Genomic DNA, 12737 nt, shown 5'->3' with positions numbered 1-12737 from the left:
CTGATGTTGGGAATTTTGCAACTTATTTTGATTTATGCCAAATTTCAAAATTTAAACACGAATCCACAGCGAATCGATGTGAAAACTAAAGATACACTAAAGGCATGATGATTTGATGTGCAATCTTGATCAGAATCTCGATAAAAGATGTTTGAATTGAAAAAAAATAATAACACAAATTCTGGTCTGGAATTTAACGAAATTTTGTCTGTATTGTAAGCCTTAATGTTATTGCACAATGGTTATAGAATTTTTTTACAAAAAAGTAAATTTTTCAGTTCGTCCACAAACAATCCCATGTTTGTAAACAAACGACGCCATATTGCCAATGTTGTTCGGTAGCTCATATCAGGCCATCACCGGGGCCCTGGAGTTTTGCAAACAACTTTGCGAGCACACATGCTGTTTGTCCAAACTTTAAACTGTAATTTTTTAACGAGGTATTAGACTGTGACAAACAAACAAACAAACTCCCACTTATACGAGTTTGACAGTTTGTTATTTAATAGCGCCTTAATTAATTAACCCATACTTTCAAAATATCGCAACATGTTTAATTTCCCTTGAATAAGTAGAGTATTACTTATACAATTAAAAGGAATAAATAGAATAGTACAATTTGACTATATCTTTCATCATAAGAATAACGATTTTTTTTTCATTTTAAATTAAAATTCAAAAATGTCTAAAAGTCTATAAGCGTGTAAGTTTACCAAAAATTTTCCACAAAAAGTTTGCCTTACATGTTTGTTTGCGAAGCATTTTTGGTTTGTGTCTTGTCTAGTATGTTTGTTTGACATAGTTCATGAACAAAAAATTCAAATATTTAAAAATCTGTATCTAGAGAACTGATTTTTTGATCGTATCTCTTCTATGCCTCTTTTTGGGAAAATTTTGAAGGGGAAGGGATAAATCCTTAAAATAGAATTGGCAATGGTCTTTCAGAAATTATTTTCCAAATGGAAATTTCGCCAAAGGCGAACCTCACAGAACGATAATTATCATCGATAATTGTGAATATTTCGGATCATAATCAACAAATGGAATAATTCATTCAAGCATAACTATATTTGCATTGCCGAACAATAATGGTGTGACTTAGATATAACAAGGAAAAAAAAGTTAAGTAAATCTCTTCGAATTAGTTCAGTCATCTTTTTTCTTCTCCTCCTGCGTCGCATCTTCACACTCATCCTCACACTTTACATCCACCAGCACCTTCCCGGTGCACTGCTTTTGCAGGATAAAATCTACCGCTTCCTGAATCTCCTTCATCATAAACACTTTACTAATGTGGCCATGAACCATCCGCTGCACTCGCATTTCAACGGTGTCGCTAATCATCTGCCGGTAAACGTCCTCGTCCTCGTACTCGTACAAATCGACATGCTTGATATTGTCGATCAGCTTGGCCACTTGCTGTTCGTGCTCTTCCGTTCGTTCCTTCTTTTTGGGCAGTTCGTACTCGGGTTTGGAAGCTTTGAACGTTTCCTTGTTGAAGAACGGATCCACCGAAAAGAGTTGGCCCTTTTCCGGATCAACGCTGAAATTGAAGCAAAAATTAGTTCACTGTTATCAGTTTTGAGATTTGCAACTACTCACAAATCTGCCATCAGATGCAGCAGTCCCTTTCCAACGGCATCGTACGCAATCTTGGCCTTTTTATCGCCCATCGCGTCCGCAATGTTCTTGTACAGCTTGGTGTAATTCTTGTTCATGCTAACCGTTTTGTGAGCCCCTTTCTCCCTCACCAAATCCGAGCTACTCTCAGTGTCGCAGATTGCAATCACATTTGCCTTGTAAACATTCACCGCCAAATCGATCGCGGCCAATCCCATCCCAGCTGGTCCAGCCGTTATCAACAGCAGATCGTTCTGCTCCAGCGGACAATGCAGCGCAAACGTTAGCAGCGCAGTACCGTGTCCGTACGGCATAACGGTCATCTCCCGCAGGGGCACCTCCCGCGGAACTGCCCAAACGTCCCGATTTTTAACGACCATTTCCGAAATCAACCCTCCGTTCGGATCCTGCAGATCGTTCATGGCCACAACCCGGTCACCACGCTTCAGGAAGTTCGGGTTGTTCTTGCCAATCTCCACCACCTCGCCGGACACTTCGTGACCAGGAATAAACGGGAGTGGAACCTTCAGCTCCGGTGGGCACTTTCCCGCGATGATCTGCACGTCGGTGGAATTTAAGCTGCAATAGTGCACTTTGATTCGCACCTGGAAATACAGTAACAATTAGCACCTGCTCACCAGGGCGTGACCAAATCCCGCTTACCTCATCGTCCTTTAGCTGCTCGATCCGTTTCACGCCCTCCAAAACCAAGGGTTTGCCGACTTCGTGCAGAACCGCTGCCTTGTTGGACGATTGGCGCAGGATTAGCGTTACATTTCTGGCGGCGGTCACTCGGCCTAATCTAACACTATGTGAAATAATTGATTTTAACATTTTTAGAAATGGTTTTCTACATAAAATTGGAAGATATTGCAAGTCGCAGTCAGTTATGTTCTGTAAATGCCGGAGAAAACACGCAACGAAAATTCCAAAACAAACCGGCTGTCAAAGCTTGAATGTCTCCATGACAAGCGTGTTTCACTTGCTATTTGTGTACAATGATGGTTAAGGTGGAGCCAGTCAATAAGTTATCTTTTTTTCGAAAGGTTTAAAAAAATATACAGAACGAAAAAGGCCTGTAACTACGTGCTCAGAAACCCTATGTCAATTTTTATGTACAACGGTAAAAAACACACGTACGCTTAACACACTCTTTGGCTGAACCCTCTAAAGTCCACATATTTTTTGGGACATTGTAAAAATAACTGCATATCTAGAGTTTTTTTTAACGTCCTGTAAACATATGAAAGACAATAGCTTATAGGCCCTTTAAAAAAAACTCTAGATATGTACTGCATATGCTTAACATTATTATAGGAAAACACAACCAAAGTCCCAAAGCCTCTGAAAAAATTACATTTTTAAAAACATTGGCTTGGTCAAATAAAACAGATTTAACTTTCAACCTAGCTTTCAACCCTAACATTTTTTTTATAATTTTAAGAGTTCTAGAGTTTTTTTTAACAAAAAAGGTCCTATACACAGAAAACTGTTCGGTTAAAAAGATCTTTCGTTGGATTAAAAGTTCGCGTTGGTGAATATTCGTAGAAAGTTCTAAATTTTGAATTCAAAAGTTGGAATGTTTTTAATTGGGTAATAAAGCCCTATGTAAATTTTTATGTACAACGGTAAAAAACACGATTAAAAACCATTTCTGATCTCTTTTTTTCATTTTAATGCAAAAATTTGTTTTTGTCAAGACAAAAATTTTCGATGGATCAACTATGGTCCCCTTGGAACGAGCTGTCAAGTAGGAGCTTTTCTGTCAAGAAGGACCGCGAGGTTATTTTTTCAAACTTGATTTAAAAATCCATTTTAAACTCTTTGTGGTCGTACAAAGGGTCATTGTACTCAGAAAAATAAGCTTTATCGCTGTAATCAATAATATCAGCAATCCAAGCTTCATTTTAGGCCCAATTATACCATGAATTTATGGAACGAAATCGTTGTATCGGGAAAAGTGTTTTACTTTCAATACATGGCAGATAAAACAAAAGTCAATCACAATTCCCACAAAACACACAAGCTTTCTTCTTACCCATTCCGGTCGTGAAACAGCTGCGGGTCCTGCAAGAAGCTGGCCTTGCCCTTTTTCGAAAACCAACTTGCTCACGAAGGTTTCCGCGCCCGAGTCCTGGCTGCGGCCACGTTCGGCTCTGATTCGCGTCGTGGACTCACCATCGGAACAACCGAGGAACCACCAAAACGTGTGTTTACATTTGGGACTTACGAAAGTAATCATATAGTCGTATTAAAAGTTGAAACTTTTTAATCAGTTAGTGAAAAGCTTATCAAAAACATTAGCAGTAAAAGTTTTCATTAAATTCAAATTTATTTATTTTTTAAACATGAAAAAAAAACTTTTAATGTAGCCAATTTTGACCATTATTATTTCAAAAGCAAGTTACTTTTGTCATTACAGTAATATTTTTTTGTATGTTTTTAGCAAAATTGGGTCCTAAAATGAAGCTTAGATTGCTGATACACTCAACTCCCGGTGGTTGGTCACTTTTTCGTTTGACACTTTTTTAGTTTGTACCCCGTTGGTTGTTCAAAGTCAAACTAAAAAGTGACGAACTGCCACTTTTTACACGGCACTCACGCACACTACCAAAACAAACGTTTGATAGTGTGTGTGAACTCCGTGTAAAAGGAGTGTCAAACTAAAAAGTGACCCCGTTCGTTTGACAGCAGTTGGTGTCAAACCACCGGGGTTTGAGTGTATTATTGTTTACAGCGATAAAGCTTATTTTTCTGCGTACAATGACCCTTTGTACGACCACAATGTGTTTAAAATGGATTTTTAAATCAATTTTGAAAAATTAACCTCGCGTCAACATGTTTTTTTGCATTGAAATAAAAAAAGTGTACATACAAATTTCTATAGGTCTTTAGGACCTTGTTTAGGACCCTATTTTAATTTTTTGCTTTATAACGGTGCACATCAACCAGAGCTTTTGCACCCAGATTTTTGTTACAGACATTTTAGTATCTTCAAAACTACAGGTACTATCGAAATATTTTTTTATTCATCCCCTACACACAAAGAAAAAATACTCTAAATTTAAAAAGATCGTTCGTTGGATTAAAAGTTCGCGTTGGTGAATATTCGTAGAAAGTTCAAACTTTTTAATTTAAAAGTTGGAAAGTTTTTGATACTATCATGCATTTCTGGAACAAAATCGTTGTATCGGTAAAAGTTTTTTACTTTTAATATAAGAAAAAACTTTTTATGGTAAGAATAAATAATATTTAACAAAACAGTGATGATTTTCGAAAAATGTGATGGATTTTATTTCAATTTTTTAATATTAAAACAGTATGTTTTCGTTTTTTTGTTGTATTTAACGCATCTGCTTATGGTTGGCTAACTTCCGCGTCCGAAGACCCCAGGCTGAGCAGATTACGGATGGTCGTTTCGTAGGGCAGCAACATCGCGCCCTTCATTTTGGAGCTCGACAGCGATGTAGAGAACAGGGCGATCTCGTTGCCGGCCATCATCTGGACAGGCTTGGAGGAGTTGGCCATTGGTTGTTGATTCACTTCGTCCTCCTTCGAGAATGACACAGATGTTGTCAATTCATCCGGCTGAAGCTGCGCCGTCGCGAGTTGAGCGTTTGCGGGCGGGAGTAGCTGAAAGAGTTTGAAAGTAAATTAAATTGGCTAGACACTGAACACAATCTCAATACTCACCGGTGACGTCTTCGGTATTCCAGGTAGATGTTCTTGATCAGGTTCGTCGGATCTCGCTCCAACCACTGGAAGTAATCCCAGTACGACAGCTTCAGGACCTGCGGCTTTCGTACAGACGGTTCTTCCAGAACTGGTGCAAACTGTTCTTCCGGATGTTTATGTAATACTCGTCAAACATGTCCCGCACCGAGAAATGGACTGCGGACCCTCAGGACATCCCACACTGTCCCGTCATCACTTCCGGCACATAATGCTGCTGATGGTCGTAAACAGCCGGCACCGAGTGCAACATCCGCGCTGACCACCTCCGATCGCTTCTCGTCGTTTCCCTCTTCCGTCGGATCCTTCTCCTCACCGTTAAAATTAACTTTATCGAATACAACCGGTGCAAATTCACATCCGCATATTGTGGTTTTTGAAATAAATCGAAATAACAGCGCGAGTGTTTTTCATCTCGCGAAGCAATTTTCTGTTTTTTCTTTTCTGAGTGTACCTCAAATGTCACACGCGAAACCAAAACAAAATTTCGCCGCGGCACCAAACTGAAATGTCGCCAGTTGAGCTGCGACAAGACTTGCGCCGCGTCTTACACGGAGCATGGAATCGATCACGAAAATCTGCCGGAAATCGTTCTGTGAGCGTGGATTCGATCATCCGGATGGACCATTTCATGATGTCTAGCTTGGAGAGGACAATTACGGTGCTTTTGATTTTCAAATTGGTGGCTGGGTCTTCCTATTTTGACTATAGTGCTTATTCAATTGACACCCGCAACATCCCGCATCGGCAAAACTCTCCCACAACGAACCGGATTGAGGTCCCTCGACAATGAGGCCACTTATTTTTGTTTTATTCAGACGGAAATCCAACGGTAATCAGCAACTTAACCAAGACTTTTTCCCTTCTGCGTCTTTTCCTGAAGCTGGAAACTGACTGAACTTCATAAATTACCCCAAATGAAACAGTTCTAGTGGTAGTAGAACTAAAAACCAAGATATTAAACAATTATTTAATCTAAAGCGTTCCATTTCCTTGGCAGATCAAAAAAAAAAAAAAACAGCCACGTTTATCTCATCATCCAAAGCCGTCAAAACAAAAAAGCAAACACACTGATTCAAAATCACCTAAACATGCTTGACAGATATTTCGCGACAGAAAATCGTCGCGAGAGTTAAACTTGCTCAATTCGGTTTAGTGCCGCGGCGACAATAAACGGCGTCCTACAAAAACAAACAAAATCAAACACAAACGCCACCAAGCACCCAAGCTTCCTTCTTACCTATTTCGGTCGTGAAACAGCTGCATATTCGGCAGGAAGCTGGCCTCATCCTTTTGAAAACCAACTTTCCCCTAATCCCCTAACCTTGTTCCGCACCATCCTCCTTCGAAGGTATCCGCGTACAAGTCCTGGCTGCGGACGCGTTCTGTTTTGATTGACGTCGTGGACCACTACTCACTAACCACCGGAATCACCTAAACGTTTGTTTACATTTTGGACTTAGACGTACACGGCTTCACGAGAACGACAAAATGAAAGAAATTATACAGTCGAATTAAAAGTTAAAACTTTTAAATAAGTTAGCAATGAGATTTTCAAAAACTGTACCAGTAAAAGTTTTCATTTTCAAAACAAGAAAAAAACTTTTAATGTAGCAAATTTTAACCACTTATTAATTCAAAAGTAAGTTACTTTTGTCATTACCATAATATTTTTTTGTGTGTAACCTTCTTGCTGGTAAACAGATAAACAAAATGAAATACTTCGTAAAACTCACGATTTCATGCTAGAAAATACTTGGCGGGACAATTATGCGTAGAAGTTCAACGATGGGACAAACAGACTTGGTGTTGTTTTCAATGATTTTCTGAACAAAGTACTAGATTTTATGTGTTTTTCTGGAAGTATACATAAAACTAAACTTAAAAATGATGAAAAGTCAGAATCGTTCAAACATGACATGGGACAATTATGCGTAGAACGGCAGTACACTCAAACCCCGATGGTTTGACACCAACTGTTGTCAAACAAACGGGGTCACTTTTTAGTTTGACACCCCATTTACACGGAGTTCACACACACTACCAAACGTTACCAAACGTTTGTTTTGATAGTGTGCGCGATCGCAGTGTAAAAAGTGACAGTTCGTCACTTTTTAGTTTGACTTTGACCAACCAACGGGGTACAAACAAAAAAAGTGTCAAACGAAAAAGAGACCAACCACCGGGGGTTGAGTGTAAAGTACTGTTCACAAAGTAATTTACAACAAAGTTTGATTAATTTTACATTCCCGTTATTGCAGGATTGGGTCCGTAAGTTTTACCATTTTGGAATAAGAAGACAACAACTTCCTTCGTTGCTGTGCACCCTTAAGTGTTTTTAGAACCGAAAAATTCCGTTTGAGTCGACTGAAAAAAAAATACATAATTGGGTCCTAAAATGAAGCTTAGATTGCTGATATTATTGTTTACAGCGATAAAGCTTATTTTTCTGAGTACAACGACCCTTTGTACGACCACGAAGAGTTTAAAATGGATTTTTAAATCAATTTTGAAAAATTAACCTCGCGGTCCTTCTTGACAGAAAAGCTCCTACTTGACAGCTCGTTCCAAGGGAACCATAGTTGACCCATCAAAAAAATGTTGTCTTGTCAAAAAAATGTTTTGGACTAAAATGAAAAAAAGTGATCAGAAATGGTTTTTAATCGTGTTTTTCACCGTTGTACATAAAAATTGATATAGGGCTTTAGTACCCAATTGAACTCTAAAATAACGAACTCCCCGTCACAGTGTCCTGATGCAAATAATGATCGAGCTCGAGCTGTCACAGTCCCTGCGAAATATGTTGGCTGACATATAGGCGGTAGAAAAAACCAGCTAGAAGTCGCATGACAAAAAAAAACATTTACTAGTTAGAGAAAGCAGATCTGATGCAAACAAACCCGCAGCTGCCAGGTAAACATACTTTGAATGTGTTGATAAAATTATGACTAGAAAGCTTTATAATATCAGCAATTTAAGCTTAATGTTAAGACCCAAATCAAATGAGTTTGAGTTAAAGGCACTCAAATTTCATTGGAATAAGTTAGATAACTTGGATTAGCAATATTGATTGCAGCTCTATTCACATTTAGCGAACTTGCACTGTAGCTTCCGATTTCTGATATTTTCCACAAAGCTAAATTTAAATTTATTTAATAAACGCTATCCATCTGGCAGCACTGCCTCGTAAATGGCGTGCTTCACTTGCTAGATGTGAAGCGTTTGGAGAGTTTTTCTGCCTGAGCTCTGTGTGTAGAGTTTTGCCGTCCAGTTTTGACAGCCACGCCGGTTGACATCAAAACGTTTCAAGACTCCATTTTCATAAAATAAGTAGTTTTCTCTCAATCAAGTTGAATTTCGACAGTTTTCTCGAGTTATCGCAAAGTTGACTGAATAATTCCGCTAAAATGGATATCCGGCCGAACCACACCGTCTACATCAACAATTTGAACGAGAAGATCAAAAAGGAGGAGCTAAAAAAGTCGCTGTACGCGATCTTTTCCCAGTTTGGCCAAATCATGGACATTGTGGCGCTGAAGACGCTCAAGATGCGCGGCCAGGCGTTTATCATTTTCAAGGAAATTGGCAGCGCCACCAACGCGATGCGAACCATGCAGGGCTTTCCGTTCTACGACAAACCGATGCGCATCAACTACTCCAAATCGGACAGCGACGTGATTGCCAAGCTGAAGGGAACCTTCAAGGAGCGCCCGAAGAAGGCCCGCGTCCCCAAGCCGGCCCACCAGGAGGAAAAGAAGTCCAAGAAACAGAAGAACGCCGATTCCGGCTCGGCTGCGAACAATTCGGCCACGGCCGAACAGCCGCCCAACCAGATTCTCTTCCTCACGAACCTGCCCGAAGAGACGAACGAAATGATGCTGTCCATGTTGTTCAACCAGTTCCCGGGCTTCAAGGAGGTGCGGCTTGTACCGAACCGGCACGACATTGCCTTCGTGGAGTTTGCCACCGAGCTGCAGAGTGGAGCCGCTCGGGAGGCGCTTCAGGGCTTCAAGATTACGCCCACGCACGCGATGAAGATTTCCTTCGCCAAGAAGTAAGATGGTGCCGGCGGCGGGGAGGATCCGGATGATCCGGTAGGTTTTAAGCATAACGGTTATGGCATATTTGAACTATTATTTTACGAAATAAAAACCATGCAAAAAGCATTGCACTCCGCTTTCATGGTTTTATTCGGCGGTGGGGGCGGTTGGGCGATGACTTTGTTGTGTACAACTTGGAACCGCTTTTGTCACGTTTATTTGTGTGAGATATCACAGTTGATCCATGGAGTTCTATTGGAGGACTTTCTTGTATGACCTGAACGATTCGCACTTGGAACACAAATTTACTGCGCGGCTCAACTCGAAAAGAAGCAAAAACTATGGGAGCGTTCTTTTATTACGCATAAAAAAGGAAGTAAGAAAGGTTGGGGCAAATCGAAATGTCTTTTTTATTTTTCAAAGAAAACAAAGTGTTGCGGAAATCTTACACTGTAATGTCTTTTTGCATTTCATTTTAAGAGTACTTTAGATTATTGCAAATTATTTCGCGATTTTTAAATTTGTATTTCCTAAATTTTGACGAAACATTGTCTATACATTCTCTATGTCAAAAAAGAAATTTTGCATTATAAGTTTTTCCACGCCCTGATCGATTTGGAAAAAAAAATCAGAGCCTTTTATCTAACTTTTTTTATCACTAAAGCGGTATATGCACTTCGGGAAGAACCGGTCAAAAAAATCAAATGGGCAGCAGCGGCAGCTAAAGCAAGCCAGAGAGGGTGAAGATAAGCCCCAAGAAATCGCTCCCTCTTCTTTGCTCTGCTGTTCGTAAAGCTGTTTCTTGGCTTCTTTCCTTCCAATCTGCGTACTAGATTAAAAAGTTAAATTCCCAAAATACGTATTTTTAATTTTCGAAATTTTATTTTTCAGGCCAGTGTTACACTACACTACAGTAGTCAGGAAAGTTTTCCCTTCTTTCAAGGGGTAACGCGGTTGTCCACGCTCCTTACAACAAAGATTTGTTTTGTATGGAAATTGTCCTCGAGGGTGGGGAGGGGGGAGGGGTCAGAAATTAAAAAAAAAACTGTCCGCATGGCACAACCACTCGAATCCGATACTCCATTACTGCCGTTCTAAGCATAATTGGGTACTAAAGCCCTATGTCAATTTTCATGTACAACGGTAAAAAACACGATTAAAACCCATTTCTAATCTTTTTTTTTTCATTTTAATGCAACATTTTTTTTTTGACAAGACAACATTTTTTCGATGGATCAACTATGGTCCCCTTGGAACGAGCTGTCAAGTAGGAGCTTTTCTGTCAAGAAGGACCACGAGGTTAATTTTTCAAAATTGATTTAAAAATCCATTTTAAACACTTTGTGGTCGTACAAAGGGTCATTGTACTCAGAAAAATAAGCTTTTTCGCTGTAAACAATAATATCAGCAATCTAAGCTTCATTTTAGGACCCAATTGTCCAATGTCATTTTTGGAAGATTTTGACTTTTTTACATTTTTAAGTTTAGTTTGACGTATGCTTTAAGAAAAACACATGAAATCTGGTACTTTGTTCGGAAACTCATCAAAAACAACACCAAGTCTGTTTGTCCCATCGTTACACTTCTACGCATAATTGTCCCATCAAGTATTTTCTTTCATAGAATCATTAGTGATACGAAGCAATGAGTTTTGTTTACATACTGTATAGCAAGAGGATCATAAGTAAGAGTGATAAACTACTAACTGGGGCGATTGGGGACACATCGGACGAATATGAACCCACGGGACAATTATGCGTAGAAACACAGAAATCGATCGAAAAATTTCAATCGCGTTTTTCTCAGTTGCACTTTTTTGAACATGGGACAATTATGCGTAGAACGGCAGATTACCAATTGCATTTATTAAATATTTCATCACCGCCATCTTGGATCTAAACATTCTTTTAAAAAAATCCAAGGCTTTCGGATAATCAAGTCTGGACTGTAATGTACGGAAAAAAACAGTAGAAAATCAAAAACATTTAAAAAAAACATTTAAAATTCCAAAAACAATAAAAATCAATTTCTTAAAATTAAAAAAAAAACTTAATGAGGGGAAAAATAAAACAAAAAAAAAATTAACTCACTTTTTAGTGCTCGAAAATGAAAAAAAATAGACAGGGAATAAAAAAAATATTTTAAAATTTCGAGTCTGGACTGTAATTTACGAAAAAAAAAGTTTAAAAAATCATTTTTTTAAGAATATGAAAAAAAAATTTAAAAAAATATTTTTTTCATTAAAAAAATTAAAAAAAATAGTAAATAAATATATTTTTTAAAGTTAATCACAAAATTGAAAATTGTTAAACTAAAAAAAAAATTAAACTAAAAAATCAAAATTTCAAACATTTTAGGCCGTTGCAAATATTTTTCAAAGTTTATGTTTGTTTATGGATAGCGTGTCTGCAGGGTGGTCACTCAGGCCGGGAAATCGGAAAAAGTCGGGAAACAGTCGGGAATTCGAAAAAAATCCGCAAAACATCGAGAAAAAGTCGGGAATTTGCGATTTTTTTTATTAAAAAGTCGGGAAAAGTCTGGAATCCTAAGCATACTTGTAAGAAAATTATTTTTTAACTCTTAAAAAAATGTATTACAATTTTCAAATTAAATTCACTTAAATCTTTTTTAATAACTTAAATTTAAGGTTCCTTTCACATTTTCAATCTATTTGAAAATGAAAAGGATTTTTAAGGCATTTAAAATCCAAATAAATATAGGATGCACTTGACACAAATTAGCATAATACTTTATTATTATTTAACTATATTTATTAAGTTGTTTTTTTTTGTGAGTATGGATAAATAACTATAGATGCTTTATCAGTTGTCGTAAAACTTAACTATCGAATAAAATCCAATCGTTGTTCGTTCTGAATGAAAAAACAGAAAAACTTGTTTACATTTTAAAAACTTGAAAAAGTACTGAAATTGCTAAAAAAAATCCAAGAAAATTTGATTTAAGTTATTGCAAATATATTTGATGAACATGTCTGTTCAATCATTTCACTTAAAATAAGTGGTAAAACATGAAACCACATCAAAATGAATTTTTCATTGCACAAATAAATTGAAATAAAACAGATACTGACAACTAGATAAAACAACATTGATTTAAAATTCAATATCAAAATTTACAAAATTGATAATGGAACTGATAAAAACTTTTTTTTACGAATTCCTTGATGTTTTTCTAAATTCTTGAAAGAATAATAACAATAATCAAGTTTTAAAATGTTCTGATTGCAAATAAAATGAAATGAAATTTTTTTTTTAATTAAGTTATCTTTAACTTTTTGCAATTTCCAGTTGAAAAGAAGAATCAAAAACTATACGTTATCCAAAT

General features: G+C 37.6%; 2 protein-coding genes across 2 annotated transcripts; one reads left to right on the top strand and one right to left on the bottom strand.

Annotated features, from left to right (window-relative positions):
* Nucleotides 1-1072: 1072 nt before the first annotated feature.
* LOC120416992 (quinone oxidoreductase-like protein 2 homolog) lies at nucleotides 1073-2549 on the bottom strand. Its single transcript, XM_039578927.2, has 3 exons — nucleotides 2284-2549; nucleotides 1603-2225; nucleotides 1073-1543 (listed from the first exon to the last, which is right to left on the bottom strand). Exons 1-3 carry the CDS (start codon nucleotides 2452-2454, stop codon nucleotides 1147-1149), a joined length of 1191 nt encoding a protein of 396 aa, XP_039434861.1. The 5' UTR covers nucleotides 2455-2549; the 3' UTR covers nucleotides 1073-1146.
* Nucleotides 2550-8631: 6082 nt separating this feature from the next.
* On the top strand, nucleotides 8632-9593 carry LOC120417008 (U1 small nuclear ribonucleoprotein A). The gene has a single exon (XM_039578947.2). The coding sequence runs from the start codon at nucleotides 8760-8762 to the stop codon at nucleotides 9408-9410; it is 651 nt and encodes a 216-aa protein (XP_039434881.1). The 5' UTR covers nucleotides 8632-8759; the 3' UTR covers nucleotides 9411-9593.
* Nucleotides 9594-12737: the final 3144 nt, after the last annotated feature.

Source organism: Culex pipiens, chromosome 2 (genome assembly GCF_016801865.2).
Source record: "Culex pipiens pallens isolate TS chromosome 2, TS_CPP_V2, whole genome shotgun sequence".
NCBI classification, from domain to species: Eukaryota; Metazoa; Arthropoda; class Insecta; order Diptera; family Culicidae; genus Culex; species Culex pipiens.
Note: the sequence above shows the minus strand (reverse complement) of the source record. Positions and strands in the feature narration are given on the sequence as shown.

What these genes read in the sequence shown, in the direction of transcription:
- LOC120416992 (XM_039578927.2), bottom strand. Translation starts at nt 2,454, where the DNA reads ATGTTAAAATCAATTATTTCACATAGTGTTAGATTAGGCCGAGTGACC. An exon ending in AGCAGCTAAAGGACGATGAG is followed by an intron (nt 2,226 to 2,283) that starts GTAAGCGGGATT and finishes CTGTATTTCCAG; the next exon opens with GTGCGAATCAAAGTGCACTA. An exon ending in CTGCATCTGATGGCAGATTT is followed by an intron (nt 1,544 to 1,602) that starts GTGAGTAGTTGC and finishes CTTCAATTTCAG; the next exon opens with CGTTGATCCGGAAAAGGGCC.
- LOC120417008 (XM_039578947.2), top strand. Translation starts at nt 8,760, where the DNA reads ATGGATATCCGGCCGAACCACACCGTCTACATCAACAATTTGAACGAG.